The 19,785-nt window shown below is 38.5% G+C and overlaps 2 protein-coding genes across 2 annotated transcripts; one reads left to right on the forward strand and one right to left on the reverse strand.

The window, feature by feature from the left end:
* Nucleotides 1-7,369: 7,369 nt before the first annotated feature.
* LOC144630748 (trace amine-associated receptor 7d-like) lies at nucleotides 7,370-8,347 on the forward strand. The gene has a single exon (XM_078489117.1). It carries the CDS (start codon nucleotides 7,385-7,387, stop codon nucleotides 8,345-8,347), a length of 963 nt encoding a protein of 320 aa, XP_078345243.1. The 5' UTR covers nucleotides 7,370-7,384.
* Nucleotides 8,348-14,407: 6,060 nt separating this feature from the next.
* On the reverse strand, nucleotides 14,408-19,564 carry LOC144630644 (protein Wnt-1-like). Its single transcript, XM_078489013.1, has 4 exons — nucleotides 19,445-19,564; nucleotides 19,109-19,356; nucleotides 16,926-17,191; nucleotides 14,408-14,910 (listed from the first exon to the last, which is right to left on the reverse strand). The coding sequence occupies exons 1-4, from the start codon at nucleotides 19,528-19,530 to the stop codon at nucleotides 14,416-14,418; spliced, it is 1,095 nt and encodes a 364-aa protein (XP_078345139.1). The 5' UTR covers nucleotides 19,531-19,564; the 3' UTR covers nucleotides 14,408-14,415.
* Between the last annotated feature and the right edge of the window lie 221 nt (nucleotides 19,565-19,785).

Raw genomic sequence — 19,785 nt, forward strand, 5'->3', positions numbered from 1 at the left:
CAGTTCAGATGTTTTTCGCATATTGAATTTCCAGAGGACACACATGCACGGAAGGAATCGGTGCATTGTGCAGGCCTCAGATTTTTGCTTTTGGAAATGAATTGCTCATGCGTTTGTCTGATCATATATACCTGTTTGACTGCAGTGAACCTTTCTATAATGAATCGCTGGCCGGGTTCTTTAGAATTTCATAATTCCGACTGAAAACTGTAGCCGAATGTAGAAACTGCTTGCAAAGCCTTTTCGTTGCTGTGAGGCAATTTAACGCTAAGTACTATTCTGCGAGTATTTTCCCACCTCCAGTGTTGTTGAACATAAATTTAGTCTTTGTGTATTGATGATGAAACTTCAAAACGACGGGATCGCTCGAAAATATGGACTTTATTGTGTATACCTACGGGCGGGAAAGGTGTCCATGGCTAGATTTTGGTGTCCTGCGAACACAAGATTGACGTAAAGAGTTGATAACAAATGATTTCCTCTATCTTTAGGAAATGTCCTTTCTAGGGCGAGCATTGATTACTCACGGGGCCTTAAAAGTGGAAATTTAAGCAAAAGAATTGAAATGTTGTTTTTTGTTTAGCTATATCGTTTAAAGCCTTGATCTATTCAGATTCAATAGCTGAATATTTAAGTGGCAACCTTCGTACCTAAAACGATAATTTATCTCTCCAAAAACAACAGGATTTATACTATATTTCCCACATTACGAACGTTCTAGGTGACATTTTGCTTTTGAAAGTTAGTTTTTTAATCCGAATGTCTGAGACAACTATAGACGTTCCAAACAGGCATTGACCTAAACGATCCGGCGCGTTGGATGCTCTTGCTACAATTTGCTAACTCAGCTGTGCATGTGTCAGCAAGACAGTCTAAAACTGTTGCTGCTTTTGGAGACCCCTTCGAGGTTTGCAGATGACGCCGCGTCGGTGATCATGAAGCCCTATGATTGCGGTGTGTTATATTTTCCTTGGCAATGTGCAACTTAATAAAAAACCTTCTTGAGTAATTGTTCGCTTCATCTTTTGTGATTTCCATTTACCTCTTTCGGTCTAGTACTGCTTTCGATGGACATTTCGTTATGGATATCGTCATGCTCAAAGTATTGTCGGTATGCTCTAAAACATTGTTTTATCGGAACATTAACCTATTCCCTGAAACTCGAACAATGGCGAATTGAGAGGCAATTCATTGATAAAAACCTCATTACGAAACGATTCAAAAATCCCCAAAACTACAGCTTCTATAAAACGGGTGAGTCGTCGCTTCTGGACAAATTTGCTTTGCATTTCAACGATTGCATGATCTTCAGTTCTTAGAAATAAAAAGGCGATTGACGCCCCGATCGCGAATACCCTCAGAGTGCTGATGTCTCGAACGCGTGTCGAGTCACTCAAGGATGTATGAACGGCACTCTTCTTTGCAAGCACGATAGAATGAAACACCAAATGCGGCTCCTAAACATAAAGTCATACGCAGTAGTCATAGTAACTTAGTAAAACAAGAAATGGTTTAATTTGCATGTTAAGTACCACAATTAACATCGACTGAGTAGTATAACGTACAGAGTAGCTTTGCTTTCTCCAGGGGTAATAACAATTATCATAAAAATAAGCAGAGCCTACCTTGTCCTTTAGATCTCCCTCCACCATCCTTTCAATTCTCTCTTCTTTTGTAATACGTTGCTTTATGTCCAAGCTATCTACCACTCTACCACTGAGCTACAAAGACCCGTGGACGTTAGGCCACATAACCGAAGACCAAGACCTGCAGAATAACGTACATTGTCTCAAATTGCATCCGGGCCCAAGCATTCCTGTTCATGAACTTTGCAAACAGCACACAGTAAAATCCCATAAATTAGACTGAAAACTAAGGGCACTTCACAATGCCAAATATATGAACTTGCAAAGGGATCCTGTGTCATGATTGGTTAATGCTAAGTGAAGAGACAAAGTACTTCCCAAGTTTAAGAGAACAGGTCATATTTTAATCCAATTGCGGGTTACGCGCAGTAAGTTATGCATGAAAGTTCAGTTGGCCACTAACGGAAGATTTACCATTTGGAAACTCAAAACAACTTGGTGTCCCAAAAAAAATGTCAGAAATATAACACAAACAGCGGTGAAACATTATGAAAAATCGCATTTTACTAAACTTGACGTTTCGTATGCTAAGCTACATACATTTTCAAAAGTATGACCGTTCAAATTTTGGCAACTATTTATATATTGTTATGAAAAGGGTCTGGAACCTAGACTGAGACAATTGATCTTCAGCAGTAACTTAATATTTACATTTCAGTTAATAAAGTAACAACCTCTCACTGCCGACATTGGCATTTAAAGAAGGTTGTAGTTCTTGAATGTATAAGGTCTCCTTAATTTTGCAGTGGAAGTCAGTTTTGCCTGACGCAAGGATTTCAAAATGATCCCATTTGATGTTATGGCCTGTGGTTTTTATGTGATCAGCAATAGCTGATGGATGGTCGCATTTACTGAGGGCCTTAAAGTGTTCAGTTTTTCTGTCATGAAACTGTCGTAACAGGGGTGTCTGGCTTGTTTTTATGTCTGTTCAAAACATCGTTAACGTTGTACGTGATAATGCCTTGAGGGTAACCATTTTGCAGCAAGGGCTTCCTGAGATCTTTAAAGGCGGATTGTAATAATGAGGCAGAGGAACAGATTCGGAAACAACGGTAGGTAAGTGTGCGGATAAGATTAATTTTTTATTTTCGAGGTGTAAATGAATCCCACTTGGTGTAGAGGCCGGTGAAAGTCTTCTTCCGGTAGACAGAGGTCATGAAAGTGTTGTCGGGGCAACGTTTCACAAGAATGTCTAAAAAAGGAATCTCATTTTCTTGTTCCAATTCAATAGTGAACTTGATACTGTTGTGCCTACTGTTTAGATACCGCAAAAACTTATTAGCAGTGTCTTTACTGTCAAACATGGTGAAGGTGTCATCCACATATCTATACCAACAAGAAGGACGAACTCTGGCGTTTAAAACCCACTTTTCCTCAAAGTGGCACATGAAGATGTTAGCCAAAACTGGGCCCAAAGGCAACCCCATGGCTACACCATCAATTTGGTCGTAGTACTGGCCATCAAAGAGGAAATGGCTCTACTTAGTGGCGAACTTCAACAATTTCTGTAGAACAGGACGGGGCAATGTCGGTGGATCAGGAAGAGAATACAATTTTTCGAGACAAATATGTATTGTTTCATCAAGTGGCACATTTGTAAAAAGAGAACTGTGTATCCGACTTCTACTCTTTCGTCAACCTCAAGATCATTTTTCAGAACACACACCGCATCAAATCCTTCTTTTCGTTCAAAGACCGCCTCAACCGTTCTCAACGATCTAAGGTCATCTACAAAGCTAGCTGCTGGGACTGTGACGATGTTTACATAGGAAAAACAAAACGACGACTTCATGACAAGGAATGTGCACGTGACAAATCTTGATAAGTCAAGATCTAGTTCAAAATGTCAAATTAAGGAAAATAAAGTTATGGAATATCAATAGCTGATTCTTGATATGGGAAAACTTGAAACAAACTGCAAAACAGTCTGTTTCTCTTTCTCAAAAATCGTTCTAAAATCGCTTTTCGGAGGGCGAGAAGAGCCTCTTAGAATGCATTCAAAATTTTGGAATGTCAACCTTGAAACATGCAACTGTGGTACTCCATACAGGCCCTCAAGGAACGCAACCGGCCTTGTAATCTGGAAACTTCAAAGTCATTTGTTAACACATAATCCTCTTCGCGCCTAGGAGGCACATAAGGCTGAGACCAGAGATTTCCATTGCTCCCTTTCCATGGCTGCCCTCCCAAGTTCTTTCCACGTCTTCCCTGCTGTTTTCATTTCTGCCTCGATCGTCGTCCTCCAAGTCTCTCGTGGACGTCCTTTCTTCCTTCTTCCACTATCCGGTGTCCATCTTAATGCAGTTCGTGTTATGCTATCTCGGCCTTCCCTGATAACATGCTTAAACACGAAGGCGCGCTATAAAAGCAAGCTTCCCAGGGAAGCCAAGGGCTCATTTGTCAATCAAACTCGCCAGCGTACGGACGTGAAGGAATCTCACCGTAAGAGATAGCACTCGACAAACAAATTTATGTGTACATTTTCTGTAAAGGCTCTTCATATATCCATAAAATTATTTTAAGAACAAATTGGAAAATATTTAAGCTTGCTCAGTTCGATCTTTTTACTTGAATTCTACGAATTGTCAAATAAACGGCACGAAGTAAGCAACTTGACTTCCTTTGGCGAAAGTCATGTTCCACAAATATCTATCACCTTTGAACATCAAATTCGAGGTGGCATCCGAATTTCAAGGCTAAGTTGTAGCGATCTTTTTATTTTACCCGCAGGAGTAAGCAAAGTTACTGGGATAAAGACCTAAACAGTATAACATCGTATCACTATTGTGAAGCGATTTGCAGCTAAAACCTCCACCAGACATATAAAGATAAACAATTTGAGAAACACTGTGCATAAAATATACTCTGCAGTATGAAATCGAAGTGGTTTATGTTACTGTACCTTGATCGCGTGTCTAGAAATCCACCGAAATGAAACACCGCCTGTGTAATTCAGACTATAGACGGTCAATGAGGAGTTGCAAATGTCAGCCAAATAAAATGCACATTCAACACATAAAGTTCCATTACTTTTATTACGTTTCCACTGTATCGCGACATTAGAGTCTCATTATAGACCAAATAAAATAATGTATGAAGGTTTTGCTTGAATAACTGAGTCCAATATCCCGGTGATCGTCTCTCCATCGGCCAAAACACAACCAGGTCCACAAGTCAAATGATATTCTCGCAAGAACTTCGCCCCGGAGCTTCGCATGGCGTTCATCATGTATACGTATGCGTGATGTACAACAAGGCATCTGTTCGAATCTTTCGGGTTTTTCTCTGAAGAATCAGCCGAAAAAATATCAAGTATTGAAGCTGAATTGACTATCAACTTGAAAATTAAAAGGTAAGAACCAGCAATGTACGCAAAACGGTTCAATCTAACACAGAAGTTGACTTTCTAATATCGCGCAACATCCGCCATGAAGCAAACAGTCATCCTTTCACAATGGATTTTACTCGTTTGTTAACCATTAAACCACGGGATGAGCATGTTACAATAAGAAAGACCACAAGCCATTCATTTTGAAGGCTCAAGAAGGGGCATCTCAGCCGAGAGGAATCTGTGCGCTATTGTACAGCATCGCGCCAATGGAGGGAGCCGTTACAGGCGCAAAATTCAAATTCGGTGAGCCAAAATCTTGCATATGCGCTACAGAAGAGACATCACTGATGCTTTCTTGGTTTTATTTCGCAAAAGTGAGTATTTTTCAGTCAAATTAAAGAGTCTAAGGTAGGATTCGACTTTTATTTTGGATCAACGACTTTTCCCCTTCTTGCTTGCATGGTCCGCCATATTTGATTTAGCCATGGAAGCAGGGATCGCGTGACAAAGGGGGAGGAGCTTTACTCCTTTTATAGCGCGCCTTCGTGTTTAAGCCACCTCCATCTTCTTTGCTTTATTACCATGGTGATGTCCCGTTGTCCTGTCCTTTGATAGAGTTCCTTGTCATTTGTTGGAATTCCGTAAATGTTGGAATCCCGTCTTCAGATTTGGCAACTAGAACAATAACACAAGATAGATTCGCTGAACAATGAATTTTAACTTCATAAAAAAACAAAGGGACTTTTGAGCAGTCATACAAATTGACGCAGTGACAACATTTCCGTCGGCCCGATAGAAGAATTCTTGTGTCAGTCTTGTCTGATAATGACCATTACAGTGCAGCTTGTTTACGACCTGCTATAGTTGTTGAAAGTTAACGTCTATTTCCAAAAAATTCCGAGTATTCCCCAGGCATGATTTCTGAAAGTTTTAAGGTCAATGCGAACGTCTCGGCCGAACGTTTCAAAGATTTCTAAAGATGGCCGAGAAGCCTGGCACTCGAAGCGTTTCAGTCTATTTCTGATACCGACATGTTTAAGCTCATTTCACTAATGTGTGTCGATAATTATGCTGTTAAACAGGTGTTTCAGTTAATTACAAAAAACATTTCGCCACGAAAAAAAAGTCTCGTTAATTTTTTTCCCAATGTAGCGCAGTTGAGATATTTGTTGTTTATATTAGATTCATTGAGATTCTGACACGATTCTTGATCGATATAAATCGGTGCCACGTATCATTGCAACAAACAATAATTAAAACCTAATTTCATTTGTTCTTTCCAAAAACTAAAAAAGTCAACGCAGCGTTTAAAACTAGATATGTATAGCAAAAAATTCAAACATCGACTTCAATAGAAATGTGTGTATTAAAATTCTTGACCTTCGAGTAAAAGATTTTAAAATAATTCTGTTTTTCTGTATCGTGCAACGGGCTGGGGAGTTTCTTTAAATGCAATCACAAGAAATGGAACATATAACTATTTAATAAGTAGTGTTCGGTAATGTAATATATGCATGTAATCATGCTAAACAATTAAAATGTTTTAAATCCAGACCTTAGATTTGTTTTTCACTTCTTTAGGAAGTCAAGTCATTGTTTTTTCGTCCATTAGGCATGATTAGGTGGCCGCAGGTGAAGAGTTTGAAAAGGAAGTTTGAACACGCATTAGTTTAAAATTTTGTTAAATCCCGGGGGGAGACGTGCTTAGAAAAGTTTGGGTGGGGGTTCCTCACTGGGGTCTGGGAACTCCTACTACTCCGTCTTAGACAAAAAGGCTTAAAATCGATACTCCATCTTAGACTTAGGAGTAAAATTGTACACCCCATCTCAGACCGGAAATGAAGAGGATGTTTTGATTTCTAGTTTTCTTCACAATACTACAACATCCACTATTTATTTTTACACAATTGAAAACGACCTGATTTGGGTAAGCAGAAAGTTATAAATTTGACATAATTTTTCCCATCAGCGACCTTACCTCAGACTAAAAGGCCAAAGTTGGAAACCCATCACGGACCTGAAAGGTCAAAAATAGGATCCTATCCAGTGGCACATACCCGTGTATCGAAAAGAAGGCAGTATCGCCCCCCCCCCCCCCGGTGTTAAATCCACACCCTTGACTTGTTGTTCACTTCTTTCGAAGTCTAGTCATTGTTTTATCGTTTATTAGGCGGCCGCAGGTAAAAAGTGTGTAGAAGAGAGTAGTTCGCGCACGCATCTGTTCTGAGAAGAAGCTTTAAGAAAGATGGCTTCAAATTCTTCATCTAACGAAACTGAAACAGGTTGTACAAGCTATGTTTTACAAGATGTTTCTCGCGGATATTTTCCACCCGATTTCTCTGGTTTTCTTATCACAGCAGCTGTCCTCGACTTTGTCGCTAGTCTTGTCAACATTTTTTTAAACGCGATGGTCATGGTGGCTGTAAAAACCAAACGACGACTTCAAACACACCCAAATGTTCTGCTGGCCTGTTTAGCTCTTACCGATCTGATGGTTGGTCTTGTTGTTCAACCGCTTCACTTTACCATGACTATTTTCCTTTTACAAGGGAAAAGATACGAAGAATTTTGTGAACTGAATTTGGCATTCATCATTTCCACTGCTGTTTGTTGCGTCGCCTCGCTGTATCATTTGACTTTAGTTAGTGCGGAGCGCTATTTGGCCCTCAAACACTCCTTTACTCACAGTACCGTTGTCACTAAATCCCGTCTCATGGTTTCCTGCGCTGTGGCTTGGATTGCAGCCGTCCTGCCCCTCAGCTTCCAACTTACGCCTGAAATTATCACTTTGATATATGCCCTTGTGGCAGCAAGCATCTCCTCGATCGTGCGGTTTCAAGTTGTCGTTTATCTGGAAGCCCGTCGACATGAAAAAGCAATTCTTTCTCAGCAAGTTTCTACGGAGGCCAGAGAGAAATTTATGAAGAAGAAGAAAGCCTTGAAATTAACGACTATAATATTAGCAGCACTTTTTCTTTCCTATTGCACGTCTTTCATCAGTAGAGTTGTTTTGCAGTTTATTGTTGTAGGGACCCCAACTGATATTAAAACTGTAGCTCGATTCCTAATAGTTTTACCGCTTGCGTTTAATTCAGTTGTCAATCCAGTGATTTATGTAGTAAGAAATAAAGAGTTTCGAGTTGCGTTTGTTGAATTGCTGCTAAGAAAAAGTTCTCAAGAAGCTAAAGTAGTTGAAGAGAGACTGTTTGGATCACGGGACAATGCAGTGAATCGTAATACGAGACGAGAAGAGAGGGAACAGAATGCTGAGGGAAGGAATGGTGACGGAGTCCAAGTATACGACAAGCAAGAAGACAATAACGGAGTTTTCGTTTCTGGTGCTAATGGCAATGGCGACACTGAACACTAACACTTCTGTGGTATAGAAGGAGAGCTTATACTCAGATGCAATTAACACTCAGGACATGCACTGAAAAAAAATAATCAGGATAAAACAGAGGACGAATAGCTGGAATCGAGTAGTGCCAAGTCACCTGAAATGTACTAAGTTATACACATAATCTTATTCTGCTCAGTAGGCAGAAAGGAAACTAAATAAAACACGTATTAACCTCAATTCTCCATTTATGCATTAGTATAATTATCGCCTCGGAACCATTCATATATCTTTTACTGATGACAAATAACATTTTCGGCCTGTGCTGTAAGAACCACCAAAAAACTTTTTCCCCTCTGTGCGTATAACAAGCATATGGCCGCCTCAAATCATCCTCGACTGCCAGCTTAAAAGGTCAATCTGTTAAAATATTACTTTTTTCACAGCTGGCAAAAAAAGCAATGCATCGAACGCTAAAAACTATCAGTTATTTCTTGAAATTTGTCAAAAAGAAAAGTTAAAATTGTTAATGCAGAGTTTATAATGAGTCGGCTAAATTGACTTTAATCTTTGTTGTATTAGCTTAACTTAATCCTGCTATAACTAGCTATTGCCCATTTAATGCGTTTCGGCAGGTTTCGGTCAATTGGCGCTTTCTAGATCAGAAAAAAGATGAAATGAACAGGTGTTTGAACTAAATAGGACAAAGATCAAGATCCATTACTTGCCGAAGCTTCGGCCATGCAAATAGTTGATCTGCGATACACCGACAAATCACGATATTGTGCGATAACCGGAGTTCTTTAATTGTTTTATCATTTAATACATGTTTCAATACTGAGTTTGGCTTTGGTGTAGCAGAAATTTCAACTCCTTTACTAACCCCTTAACGAAATCTTTTGGAAAACAAAGTACCATTTATCACAGAGGTAGGCACAGGTACGCATGAGCAGACTTTTAATTGCAGGAAAAGCACTGTCAGACCGGACCAACACTCACCAACACCCAGGGTCTAACAAATAACTGAGGGGAATATGCTGCCTTTGCAATGACGCCTGCGAATGGTTAGATATTCTAGTCTACTCGGATAAGGACGATAAACCGTAAGTCCTGTCTTCTGCATCTTCAGTGTTATGGTTAGCAGGGGACGTAAAAGAACCCACACACTTATCGTAAAGAGTAGGGCATGGAGTTCCCCGGTGTTGTGGTCTGGTCTTTGCCCATCGTGCTGTGTACTGTTGAAATGCTCGGAGATATTAGCTGTACAAGCTACTCTGAAATCCGAGGGTAAATATACATGATGTGTTGTGCACATGAGTAGACCATTATTTGTAGGCAGTTATTTGCAGATCACGTGGTGGGCTCTCGGCCAATAAAAAGGAAGAAAAATCCATCGAATGATAATTCTAATTTGTAGAGTGAGCCAAATTTACATTCATTCAATCCTATCTTTTTCGGTCTTAATGTATAATGGCGACAATAATTCAGAAAACCTATTTTAAAATTCAAACCAGACAACTTATGATTACCTGCACATGTGCGTTGCAAAACTTTCCGTTGCGTGAAATTTAAAATTCCGCGTCGTTGGAAAATATCGCGTCCAAACGAACTTGTAGTCTAACTTCTTCATGTCACTGACTCTGTGGATATGACCAGCTCCTTAACACCCGCAGTGGGAAGTAACTCTACGAAAAAATAAATAAAATACAACTTTTCGGTCAATGCTGTAAAAAAAAGTCGTATCCCATTTAAATGAACAGTCCGTGAGATAGACAGAGTTAACAATAGCTATTGAACCAATCAACGCTCGAAGGTTTGGTCACATGACGATTTGGAGAAAAAAAACCAAAAGGGCGTGCGGACCAAACACGTTTTTATGGATTACTTAATGAAGGTAAATTAAGTATTTATTATTCAGCATAAAAAAATGAGGTGAAAGGAAAAAATATAGTTGAGTTAGCGTGACTGAAAACCTTATCGGGAGGAAAGAGGGTTGAGGGAAGGCAAGTTAATCGTCCTGTTCTGTCACCACGCTCACGCTCTGACCCTTTGGTGTCGGTATTAAAAAGGTTCCATTGTATATTATTTATAGACAGAAGTCATCAATTCTCAAAATGAATACAAAGAGAAAAATACAGACATGAATAAGGAGAATTGAAATGTTGGATGTAAAGGCCATTCTCGTCCCCAGCGTTTTTTCCGCCCTCGCCGGCGAAGCCTGTGCACGTGAAACAAGTGGCTATGGGGTCACGTGAATTTGATTGGCTAATACAGTAAAACAGTCAGACGTTTCGGTGATAGCCCCCCCCTCGGCCCCTTCATCGGTGTTTTTTGATAACTCAAGCTCGAGCTCCATAAACTCAAGCGTTTTCTTCGAGACATCAAAAAAACACTGTTGAAGGGTTTCCCACGAAACGTCTGACTTTTTTACAGTATTCTAAGGGGCCCAAATATACCTGTCACTATTTTCATTAATTAAAAGCATGCCTGGCAATAATTCAGATTGATAAATATCAGATAGCGACAATAGGTCATGCTCTGTACGTGCTCTTTTTAAACGTACAATGACAAACGAAACACAAGAAGTTTATAAAACAGTTCAAATTCAATTAGTTCTATTCAGTAATTAAAACTTATCAAGGGTGTAAGTGTAACTGCATACCGGCACGTTTTTCCGTGAGCGTAAACATTTTGTTTGGCAATAAGTGAGTTTGGTTGGGGTTTTGTAGTAAATGTATGTGTTTACAAACGGTTTAGCGAGATTAACACAGCTTTTGAAAGTATTCCAAATATTTAACACTTTATTTAAAAATAAATAGTTCCGTTTGGCCTAAACTCATGTAACGAAAAGCTCTTTAACAAGGCGTGAGCAATTTTCTTAAAGAATGTTTCAACATGACGGCTGTTCTTAATTTTGTTATCTAAAACGTTCTTGAAGGTATTGCTCAATTGATGAATTAGCCTGTTATTGTAGATAATGGTTATAAGCTCGCTGCAACATTGTTTCCAGGTCAAATTGAAGAGATTTACTCAGCTTACAACATTTTCCAATATTTTGTTTAAGTTACAGTCAGTAACTGAAGATGTCCTTTGTTAGCACAACACTTCAACTTCTCAAAAACGCAGCAATTACGTTTATTTTGCATTTACCTTTCCATTTACTAATCCGCAATTGGAGGTAATCCTTCTTAGTATGCAGCGAATAAATCGTTTATCTTAACTTACATTGCTGATTTTATCGGCTTCAGATAACTCAAACGGAAGGATAAACGGCTTATAAGCTTTGCCCGTTTAAGCCTCGATCAACACAAAAACAAAACGTTCCTTGTACCTCCACATACAAAACCACATACAAATCTTTTTTTTATCAGAAGCAAACTCGACTGATTTTCAAACTGAAATTTCATGAGTTTTAACTGCACAAGCTAACAGACAAGATAACAGACAAGATACACTTAACTTTTAGTGCCGTTTTCGCTGAAATAATTTGTCGTGTTTAAACCAAATACTTTTGTCAACACCTGGTTAACTTCCCAAGAATGCAAACTTAATCTTTTAATAATGCTAGAAAATAATTCTTTTGTAAAATATTTGCCAAGGGTAACAAAACACGCGAAATATACTTCATGGTCAGCATTTCCCCGCCTTGCTAAACCGCTTAGTACGAATGTTATCTGTGGTTAAATGTTACACAATATTCAATAATCAAGTTCGGAAAATTTTAGGAGAATTTGTTTTTAGTGTTTTTTTTTTTGTTAAGAATACTCAAAATTGTAATTTTTAAAAAAAAAAAAAAACCAAGGAAAAAAAAAAAAAAAAAAAATGGTAAAAAGGAAAAAAAAAAAAAAAAAAAAAATTTATTGAACGGGTCATCAGAGCTTGAAATATATTTAGGATAAAGTCGAAAATCATAGCAGTTTTCTCAGAAATCTTCGTAAGTCTTCGGCAGTCCGGAAGTAAGTAGATAAGTTTTAAGAATGGGATATTAATTGTTTGAATGACTTTAAGATAATCTTCAGAATTTTTTGGAAATAGCTTTTGTAAGTTAAATGGATATGCGCAAAAGAATTTCCTATCTCGGAAAGCAAGATTCGAAAATTTTGATTCGAAATAGGGTCACTACAAAAAGGGGCAAATAAAAGACAAAAAAGTATACGTCAAATTATATTAAAAAGGCTTTATTTTTCCTTATAACTATTACAGTTCTTTCTATATGATCCCAAATGCAAGTACGTTAAGTTCTAACAATTTTAAACACCTGTCTTCTATATACAACCAAACATTTCTTTACATTACAAAGTCTTTGACTAAAAAAATAACACGAACAAATATTCATACTTTTAAATACTATTGATCTTTTGAACAAAAAGTGTTTATTTACTAACTGCTACTGTACCTAAAATTTCGTAAGAACAACTGCTGAGTTGTGTTCTATCGGGACTGTCAGCCAGTTCAACTTGAATCAATCTTGGTTGTTTTTCAGAAAACTGTCAACAGAACACTGTCCCGGCCGTTTTCGCAGTACCTGTTAGAGTGTTTTTTATTGAGGCCAGTCAAAGATTGAGCTGGTTGAGTTTACAGGTAATTTTTCGTTTAGCCGTTGTTCTATTTAACATTATATAATAACCTGAATTCTACGCGCTTTTTTTTGTTCTTACTTATGATCTATTAGAGTACAGACGATATATAGTCACGCGGTGGTGTGCCGCGCGCGTATAGATTATATCAAATATTTTTATTTATAAAAAAAATTTTTTTGGTTTTATATTCAAAAAAAATAAAAAAAACCCCCCCCCGCGGGGGGCGGGCTTTTTTTTTTTCATTTTTTAAAAAAAACAAAGAAAAAAAAAAATAAAAAGAAAAAACGTTTTTGGTTGGTTTGGTTGAAAGGATTGCTCGAGATTACCAGCCCTTTGAACTGAAAAAAAAAAAAAGAAAGAAAGTTAACTGCTTTTTTAACACTAACTAAAAGATCATCTGCATAAGCTCGAAGCCGTGTGAGAAAACTGATCAACCAATAAAAACGATCAAGAGTCAATTTTGTCAGTACTAAAAGAAAAAACAATACAAAAAGAAACAAAACAACAACCAAGCTGAAATGGCTGGTCCCGATAGAACACGACCGGCTTAAGATTCTCTAGATCATTGCTTGTAGCATTCTTATTTTGAATTTTTACCCTAACTTTACCCGAGCACGTTCAATAAAACTGAACAATCTAGCTGCTCATCCTAAACGAAATTTAAGAGCATTTATTTTTATACTAACTGTAGGACTTGAAACCACTTCTAGGATTATTTTAACCTTAATCTCCAGCGGTGTAGCCGCTATTTTATCTTTTTCATGATACTTTCTAAAAAAAATAATACGAGAGCACGCTTAGTCAATCAAAATCATTTCTACTATTCCTCCGTCTAATAAGGGATAAAAAGAAAATAAATCTTTTTTAATTACTGCCGGCAAATACTCTAGTGGCAGCATTGCATTGTGTATTTGCTCCTGGCACGCGTATGAAAAGTATAAAAACGCTGCCAAATACTTAGCGCTTACCGATAAATTAGAAAGCTTCAAAAATCTCTACCTTTTCCTGCTACACGCACTAAACCTTGAGTAAGCTGAAACTCCATTTTCAACAATTGATCAAATAGCGAAAAGAGGGATAGTCCGCGAGTTTTTTCTTTTTCTATAAAAATTGCTGGATACTTTGGCCCCTTTACTGCCATAAAAGCCTCTCAAGTTAAAACTGAAAAAATAAAATGAGTTCGCAAAATACTGAAAACAAGAACAAGCGCGGCATGAAAGTACTGCTGAATAGCTTCTATTTTAATGGTCACACACCAGGGTTTCTTCCACAGATTTTGAAATTATAAACACACTACAGTAAAATCCCGATTTCCCAAACCTTCGATTTCTCGAGATCCCCGATTTCTGGAACCAATTTTCGTTTCCCTTGGATTGTTGTTCTCTGTAATTTTACCCCTGATTTCTCGAAACAATTTTCGCTTTCCCTGGAAGTTCGAGAAATCAGGATTCTAATGTAATTAACTCGAGGTTTAGTGGTGGGAGTGAGAGGTTTAATATCTTGATATTAAATTTTCTAGCATTAGTTGCACCTATGAACCACGTGCCTCGATCGACAATTCTGACATTTTACCTTACAGCACCAAAAGAACCGACAATTACAAAGTTCTTCCACATCACTTTCACTCGTTGTGAAACCTCTCCCGCAGCACATTAAATCACACCCATCCGTCCCGAGGGACGTGTTATTGCACAGACGTCCCTGTGTCCCGAGGGATCCAGTATCGGGATCTCGCTTACAAAAATTGGGCGAATCTTCGTAGTAAACCAAGTCTGACTGTGTAGGGGGCTTGTGCATTGTATTTTTGGGACGAAACGCTGGTTTTCCTTTCCTTGTATTATGACCATTTCGATTACTGTTCTGTTCAAATTCCACCATGGAAGCGCTGTCAAATTTATCTTTAAGCACCTCACCAATTTTTCTGAAGTCAGCCAGTCGTTTCCAACAGGTACGAACAGTGCAAGCTTCCGACACTCCATGACATTTACACTCTCTCACCACGTTTTCTCTTACAGCCTTAAAAAGAGAAGATAGCACGCTGTCAGATCTTGTAAAAAAGTGAAAACAAAACAACTTGTACATGTTGCTTTATAGTGGTCATGCACTTAGCTTCGAGATAGCTACGTTTTACAGGCATGCCACTGAAACAGAGAACATAAATATTTTAGATAACAATACCCGGTTAACAATCCCAACTGGCTGGAGGTTAGACAGACCAGTTGGCTATATCCAAAGCGTGACCGAGGATTTAACTCGGGACGACCGAGAACAAATCAAGCTAGTGGTTGGATGGAGGGATTGAGCCCGGGACCTCCGGATTACAACCCCAGCGCCCTAAATCACTCGGCTACGCTGCCTCCTTGCGCGGAAGATAATTAAAAACAATGGTAATTGCAAACGACAACGAGTACAGGTACGGTAACAAGCAAGGGAACATGGTTATTTCACGACGCAAAACAGTCGTTTTTTCTTATTTTTTTAAGGGTTTTAGTAAAAAAAGTTTGTCGGATGTTCCTCGGGTGAACAAACGAGCGGGAAACAGCAAATAGTTTTGCTACCTTGTTGCGCAAACCGAAAAAACATTTCACAGGAAACTAAAAGATGCAACAAATACGCGATATTATAAACATCAACTAACCCTTAATTAATTAACCCCACAGTCAACGTATAAACTCCGTTTACAGGTTTTTTTTCTGGAATACTGGTCTCTAAAAAGTTACATAGTAACAGTTGGAAGAATTTTCAATTTTGTGGCAGAACTCTTCGGACTAAACTTTATGATTCTATTTTGCCAAAGTGGTTAGTTCAGGGCACAGTTCGTTTCTGAAGATAAAAACGAAGTTGTAAGAGGTCTAGGAAAGGGACGTGAAATGATTAAAAGAGGCCGGCACACGATTCAGTCGGTCAGTTTCAATCCAGTGCCGTTTCGCTATTATTATTATAACTGGGCGGTTTGTGTGTATTACGTAAAAAGGACTCGGAAGCTCTGATAATAATGCCGGGCGGCAAATTGAGGTCAGACATTCGTCGGCGGCTCGTACAGAAATTGTTACGGTAAAAGTGGAATTCATTTATTGTGTTCCAACGGTATGGAAATTTTAGTAGTAAGCCAATCTATGGCACAACCAGACATATTTCTCTTCAAAACATTTCAGCAGACACCGTGGGAAACAGATCAAAACGGTGTCGCCCACAATAAACGCAAATTAATCGCCGGCGAAAAGCCGCAATTCTGAAATAATAGATAATAACTTTACGTGCGGGTTTCCAGCAATTAGTCTAACGTTGTTTCGTGGGAAACCGCGATAAAGAAGTTTACCACAGACTTTCTCATTACAATAATTCTCCCCCAGAATAAAACGATTTCGACAAAGGCTTGCCGCTAACGAAGGAACGTGCTAGCTGAAACACAAAGAACTGACAAACCTCGCGTATAACGTTTCGGTTCTAGTTTAAAATACTAATTCTCTTACTAAGTGCTTGCAATACCGTTCGTTTACCTAAGTTCGGAGAATTTGGCGGCACATCAGGCTAATATCCCTTAGTACTAGTTGATGATTTGATTCACTCTAATCACCTGTTTGCTAAGCTTGATGATGTTTTGATAGGGAGAAAAAGGTACATGGTCAATCCGTGTTCGGTGTCAGAATTTTCTCTCAGTCCACGATGAAATTTGTCCTACTCTGTGCACTTATTCCCCTGCGAAGCAGTACTTAAAAAAGACAGGATGCTTTTCAAAAAATACAAGTTAAAAAAAAAACACTGAGTAAACGAGCTATTCAAAACTTCCTTTTACGTAAGCTGTACAAATACAGATGGCCTTAGCCTACCGCTTAGACCAACTTAAATTACTTTTTCTAATAAACGATCGGTCGGAAAGCATTTGTTCATAACCAAAAAGAGATTCACTCGTCGCCTGGGGCTACGGCTTTTCTTGCCGTTCATTGCGGCTTGTTTCGCGATTTTTTTCCTGGTAGTGTTCAATTAACTCAATATTTCACATTGACGCAAAAGAAGTAAAAATAACTCACAGCTCTGCCTGCTTCGTTGTTGTGCAAATTCACTAAAGCCCGAAAGTCTCGGCCTTTTTCTCCTGCGTCAACAAACTTCCTTGAGAACTGATCGGCAAAATGGACGTTGTCGCTACAACCTCCCCATTGCCATCCTTCGTTGCTAACTCCTTTATATCTGCTGTCACATCCACAAGCCGTCAGCTTGCCTTCGCTACAAGCTCTAGCAATGGAGTGTGATACACCAGCCGCTGTAATTGAGTAGGCGAATGCTGTTTCCCTGCAAGCTGAAACAGAAAAGTGCGCGTTAATACCTTGCACTGCATCTCCCCGGCGTATTACGCTCTTTCACTCTACGAGTGACAAAGTTCAAAGTTGAGACCGAAATCAAAAATTCTTTGACAAATACTAAAAAAAAACATTACTAGATGAAAGTGCTGTTCATTAGCTTTCATTTGAATGGCCACACACCATGGTAAGATCCAAAGGCGCAGAAGTTAAAATCCTACTACATATAATCGACTTAAGGTTTGACCCGCTGTAGCGGAGTGAAAAGGTCAATACGTGCACGAAATAGTCGGATTCAAGATTTTATTGCTCTCAACATCTCTCAATTACTTGTAATTGAAGCTCTACAAATGATTTTAGTGAAAGCAGCTCTAAGTTACAATCTTCACATGACGGAATGCTCACAGAATCATGCAGGACAAAGAGGGGTATATTCAATGACCATCGGTGAGGACAAATCTGCCGTCCTCTAAACATAGTCTCTAAAAAGAGTTTCTTCTCGTTAAAACAAATTAAAGGAACAATCTTTAGGGCTAGATTATCAATCAAATTGTGAGATACGCAAGCCGACGCGCACTGAGGGGACGAGACAGTGTCGGCTTCGACGAGAGTAGAAACGAGCTGAGTTAACGGAGGTGGAGTTTCGATCGTTGTTTGTTCAAGAACTTTGTCTCCTAGAGTTCAGTTTGAGCAACGCTAAGGGCTTAGCGCTTAGCCTTGTTAATTTAAGCAGAACAGAAACCTGGCAATTAAGTTTGCTATATGAATCCAACGTTGAAAGTTTTAGTTGGTGACTCTTTACTCTTATATCAGTAGGACTAATGCGAGGAAAATTAAAGAAAAATGTTATTAAAAATAGGTAGACTGATTGATACTGGTTTGGAAAACTTTGGTAATATGTTACCTTAATAGATTTTAACCGCGTTATATCGCAGGTTATTCTTGATTGACTTAAGGTCAAGTTCCGATATACATTTTTCTATTTATGTTGCACGTATCTTTTCAAGAACGGCCAGTTTCATAAAGAACCAAGTATTGTAGAGATTAGCGTTTACATGACGAAAATTTCGCATATGCCAAATGTCCATAAATAAATCGCTGTATACTGAGTCATACAATAAGTATATTGCTGCCCGCTGCGTGGGTTGTACATGACATTGATATTTAACGACCAGACTAAGTTGAATATCCGAGTAGTCTTGCCTTTTTTTCATTCCTTACGAGCGCAAGAAATTTGAGAAGTCAGCCATCTTTTGACTTATGTTGTCGAAAAAAGGCTTTCTTCGAGTGTAACAATTAAATGGAGTCGAAGTTTTTTTCCCTTCGTTTATTGAGATTTGACGTCTTCCTTTTTGAACGTTGAAACGCAATTTTACAATTAAAGGAGTCCCAGTTAATCAATTTAACAAAACCTACGACATTCAACGATTCTTCTGCAAACATTGTTGAAACAGACTGAGAAAGCTATGCATTGTACTCAGACGTATGTATCTTTTTCAAGTGCTCAAGCTAACGTTAAAAATCGTTCTTTAAACAAGTGTCAACAAAATGCACGAACGAATTGCGGAAATAGCAGTTTATCGCGTAGAGAAACATATTAAACATTTGACAAGCGTTTTCCGCCATTTCAAACAAAGGTGAAGAAATAGTGTGAGTGATCTTCCTTAAATACAGTAAAAATTTGAAAAAAATATAAATTGCCCCCAAAAAACACGAGATTTATACGATGAATGTGGACTAGGTTTGATTACCTTTTTGCTTTAATCAAAAGGAAACGCTTAACCAAAACAACTATTTAAGTACAGAACGAAATCGTGTATGACATCAAATGAATGGCGTATTTTGTGTCGTGAACGAGAAGGCCTTAATAAGAAAATATAGTAAAAATCACGAAAAGAACGCGAAAATTAACTCACCTATTTTTACAATTTTCCCAAAAACATTTTCAGGACTATGAGCGGAACAATTCCATTTTCGATTTTTGAACTGGTATTGACACTGACTGATAGAGAACTTTGCGCCGAGTCCAATGTAAGGAACCAGTTCGGGGTATTTCCGACACAAGCGTTGCTGCTTTGGTGTGACAGGTTTCACTCCGTTAGCGGGAGAAAGTTGGAAATTATAGTTGTCTTGAGGCTTCGATGAACCATCTACGCCGAGGTTCCTAAAGAGAAGGGAAGCAAAATGGGGTTAGTTTACGTTGTTTAACGTTGTGACAACATCATAATCAGGAAGTGTAATTAAAGACTTACCACCAAGAGCCATTTGCTTCAGCGAGTACATTAAGACTTGTTAAACCAAACAGTACGATCATGTAAAAAGCTTTGAACACGTTCATCTTGAGCGTCTAACGATCTTGTTCAGTTGTGTCCACAGTTAGATGTAATAACTGAAGAATCTTAATTCGCCTACATAAATCGGTGCCTCGCATGTGATTATTATCGTCATGTATAACAATGGATTATGCGGCCATATTAACAGTGACCACTAAAAATAAATCATTTTTGTTTGCAGTCTGCACGTCTGCATATGCTTAAGCAGTGAACAATAAACCGAGCACGGTTATCTAACAACTTCTAATTAGTTCAAATCC

This window comes from Oculina patagonica, chromosome 11 (assembly GCF_052425735.1).
Source record: "Oculina patagonica isolate OP01 chromosome 11, crgOcupat, whole genome shotgun sequence".
In the NCBI taxonomy this organism is placed as follows: Eukaryota; Metazoa; Cnidaria; class Anthozoa; order Scleractinia; family Oculinidae; genus Oculina; species Oculina patagonica.